The sequence below is a fragment of the Chaetura pelagica genome, unplaced genomic scaffold (genome assembly GCF_000747805.2).
Source record: "Chaetura pelagica isolate M959 unplaced genomic scaffold, ChaPel_1.0 scaffold139, whole genome shotgun sequence".
Taxonomy (NCBI): Eukaryota; Metazoa; Chordata; class Aves; order Apodiformes; family Apodidae; genus Chaetura; species Chaetura pelagica.
Window position 1 is genome coordinate 1,851,700 of NW_009970717.1, and position 4,317 is coordinate 1,856,016.

Here is a 4,317-nt window from a genome sequence, read left to right on the forward strand (position 1 = left end):
AGTGGAGCATTTCTTATACTCCATACAGAAACAGGTATTATTCATCTCACTAATAAATTGTATCAGTCTCATTGAAATTTGTCTCATTTGTTCATTTGAAAAGTTTTACCAGTGTTTCCCATGGATTCAGAACTGGGTCAGCAATCTTTAGTTCAGTTACATTTCAGTAAAATTTCATCAAATATTTTTCTTCAGTGTTTACAGACCTGGAAACTCAAGAAACTTTCACCAAACTTGCTTCTATAAAGTTATTTTCAAGACTAGTAACATACACACTTAGAATCTTCCAGACTGCAACACTGGTAACAGCTTGACTATTAGAGAAAATCAGTAATGGTTTCAGTATCAAAGTGGTATAGAGGCAGGAGTGCAAGTCTCTATTAATTGTTTCTGTAATAATTTTCAATTGTTTCTGAATTAAAATACACCACAGTAACAGTGATATCATCTCTGTACATTCTTGCAAGGTCTTCAGGCAGTGTCAGCATTGCAGCAAGTTTCTCCTGGTCCATCTCCCCATAGTCATTACTCCCAATTGCATGCCTTATTAAATGAGTAGCTATGTTTTGGTCAAGTGAAGCCACACCTCTGTTCTTCCTCTGAAGTAACAAGCTGTGCATATAACCCAAATTAACTGGTTTCTCAAAAGCCAGTTGTGGTTTCTGCACATTAAGCTCCATAAGGTGTCCAGCAACAAGTTTTACAACCATCTCATTACTTAGCAGCTCCCATAGTCCATCCGAAGCAATAACGAGAAACTTATCCTTGCTTCTTAATTTGTGGTATGTGACTTCAGGCTCTGCAGTTAAATAAGGGGGTGTATGGTAGTTTGGAGGAACATACTGAAAAATATTTAAAGCCTCAACATCACAGCTATTGTCAAGAACACTGTGTTGCAGTTCTTTACTCCATTTTAATTGCACATCTCCAAAAGCTCTGGAGGGCACGAGAATCCCCAGCAATCTGTCATTCACAAACAGGGTTTTCTCCTCAGATCTAGGGTGTTCTCTCTTCAGTCTTCTAATTTCAAATTCATCAAAGGCATTGTGGTCCCGGGTTAGCGGGAGAGTAGACCATGTTCCATCTTCTTCATGAACCCCTAAAATAGCTCTGCAATCACCAGTATTTGCAACATGTAAATGAACACCGTCAACGTGAGCTACACAGGCTGTTGCACCAGAAAAAGCTACTTGAAGGGCAATATTTCTCATCAATTCATTTTCCTGGGGAGCCTGCACTTCCAGCGATATGTCCGAGTCTAACCTCTTGAATGCACATACCAAGGCCTCTTCTAAACCAAGTCCTGGCTCAGTGTCTAGGTCCAGTAAATGTTGCCAGTAAACCCGGAGGTTCTCAAAATACTGTGAAGTTACTTCTTGATACTCAACATCACTTGGATGCTTGTGCGACTGCAGAATAGGCAGAGCTGGCTTCATGCACTCAACAGCAAGCTCGATCTCCTCCAAGGTTTGCCGAGACATGAGAGAAACTGCGATGTAATGCAGGAGCCTCTCGCTCACCGCCTGGGCACACGCGGAGCCCGCGTGCCCGTCGAAGACCCCAAACATCATCCCTTTTGTCTGCAGGCAAGTGGCTGCGCTTCTGCGGTCTTCGATAGGGGTGTTGGATGCCAGCTGGTTGCTTTCAAACCTCAACACAGAATTTGCATTTTTACCATTCAGATCCAGTGTTTTATGGGATAATTCGCCTGCTCTCAGTATATCATTGATCTGTGATGGAGACAACTGGAAAGAGAAATGTTCTTCTTCGGTGGATGTGTGTCTGAATGCTTTTGGTAAAGAGAAAGTATTGCCTAAGATGCAGCTCCCAGCAGGGGAGAGATGTGTTTTGGAGAAAACAAGCTTCCATTTTACCTTGTTTCTATTTGGGATACAGATAGAGTACAGACGTCCTTTTCCTTGTAAAACAATGCTGTTTCTTGCTGAGCTTAAGATCCAGGATGACACAGTTCTTGACATCATATGTCACTCTACAAGCAACAGCACGTTCCTTCAGTAATACAGAATGTCCTTACAGCCTGGAATATAAGAATAGGAGAGGTACAAATTTTAGATTGTTCACAAGAAGCTTTCTAAAATACAAAAGTAACTCTGGACCCCACAGAAATATTCAGAACGTTTTTCCAAAAAAGACTGCTATAGACAGAGAATCACAGAACCATTTGGGTTGGAAGGGATCTTACAAGTGCTACATATTCCATTACTTAATTTTAAGCTTGGTGAATTTAGCTTCAGATATGAATGTCCCTCTCCAGTTAATTAATGAAAAAAGCTAATTTTTATTTTCCAGACTAAGAAATTCCAACATTACAAAAAATGTAAACTGTTCAGTGAAAGGCTTCATCTAATGTGACACAGAACAAACAGATCCAATGAGTTAGATAACAAATTTAAGTGACAATTAATGCAGAACTTTTTTAAAGCCTGTTACAGTACAACTCTATTAATACACTCTAAATATCAAACCCAAGAGAAGATCAGTACTCAAACCCCACAGAAAAACTGAAAGGTGTGGCAAATAAATGATTTATATGAATTGGCATGACCCTCACTTCTATAACAAGCTAGTGTACTTTTCCAATTCTGTTTCAGCTTAACAACACAACTTTTTTTTTTTACCTTCAGGATCTTAAGCAGCCTTCATGCAAGTAGGATTGTTTGCACAGCTGAAGGCAGATTCCACCACTGGTTAATGAATGCATTTATCACAGCACGTGCATGCTCATGCAGTGAAAGTCACAGCAAAGTTACACTGACAACTTTTACAGGTTACATTTTGACTTGTTATTTCAGACTGCAATCAGAACAAGCAGATGTAAAGAGTTCTGCTCCCAACAGCACTAAAACCTAGGACACCTGAACAGCTGAAGTTCTTCAGTTGCCATGGGGGAAGTACCTCATAATGTCTCCTAGTTTAAATAAGGTATTCAAGCTGTGGGAAACTGCTAAGTACAACCACCTGCTAACACCACAACAGAACTCTCCCCGTGGATTTCAAAGCTAACTGTATTGTAGCACTGCAAGTACAATTACTCCCAAAAGATGATGTTAGTATGACATGAGACCTAGAGCACAAAGTGCTACAGCCCACCTGAAAGTGGTTCAGAGCTTAAATAAAACTATAATGTTTTAACATGGTCTCAGGCAATATTGCTTTAGCCAGGCACTGAATGAGAAATAGTAAGATGCCAGCACAGCCAGTTGCATGAAATTGGTTCTAAGAAATCACCAGGACCTAAAACCAAACTTGAAACCAGAAAAGAGTAGGCAAGCCCCCACCAAGAAGAACCATAATTCTGGGGTCCCTTTGAGAACAAGTGGAGACACAGCAACATTTTACTGCTTATGTCAGGAGGGCAGATGGAAAAGGCAATGCCAGTTCATTGCTGGAGGCTTGCCTGCAGTCTCCTGGGACACTGGCATCTCCCAACACAACCAACAACTTTTGTCATACTGCAGAGAAAACACAACCAAAATAAAGCTAACTGGAAGAAAGCTGACACTGCTAACTCTACCTCCAGTCAAAAGCACCAACAGTGCAAGACAAATCTCTAGTTTTTCAATCTTTTCCCATCCTGTTTTTGATTCTTTCTCTTCCCATTCTTCCAAGGCACGTGAGGTTGAAATATAGACAATGTTCACGTTCTTGACTCAAAACCCCAACAGAAAGTTAAATGAACTCACCCTGTTCAGATCATCTGGCTGACAGATGTAGCAACGTGGAGGGTTTTTTCCTAGCAGCAGAATTGCCTAATACCCTGTGCACACGTGTTTGCCTAAGGTCAAGTAGCACCGATCAGAGCTGGAGCACAGTTCTGAACCACTGCTGCTCACTGCCTGTAACTGCAGTGCTGGCATCCTTAGCTTCCTACACTCACAGTGTGCAGTCCCCACTTCTGCCCGGGACACCCATCCATTAGCCACTCCAGCACAAGCCACGGGCAGCAGGGGTAACAAAAGCCACGTGCAAAAGCCCATGATGCAAGAGCCAACGACACCAGCCCTGCCTGGCGCACCTACCGCTCCGGCACTTCCTCCTCGGGAGCACCAGCGCAGTCACTGAAACCCGCGCTGCCCGGGCAGGGCACGCCCTGGGGGCTCACAGGGGAGGAATGACCACTTCTTTTCCAATCAATTAACACGTATTCGTCACATTCAGTTTTACAGCTCCCCCAGGCCTCGCCACATCCAGCCCCCCAGCGCCCACGTTCCCCTCACGCACACTCTGGACACTCGCCCCGCACCCTCTAAACCCCCAACCCCTACCCCGCACGGTCCACGCACAACAACCCCACCC

At 43.2% G+C, this 4,317-nt stretch overlaps 1 protein-coding gene across 1 annotated transcript; it reads right to left on the reverse strand.

Moving 5' to 3' along the window:
• Nucleotides 1-301: 301 nt before the first annotated feature.
• PDP2 (pyruvate dehyrogenase phosphatase catalytic subunit 2) lies at nt 302-1,982 on the reverse strand. The gene has a single exon (XM_010006176.1). The coding sequence runs from the start codon at nt 1,980-1,982 to the stop codon at nt 381-383; it is 1,602 nt and encodes a 533-aa protein (XP_010004478.1). The 3' UTR covers nt 302-380.
• Nucleotides 1,983-4,317: the final 2,335 nt, after the last annotated feature.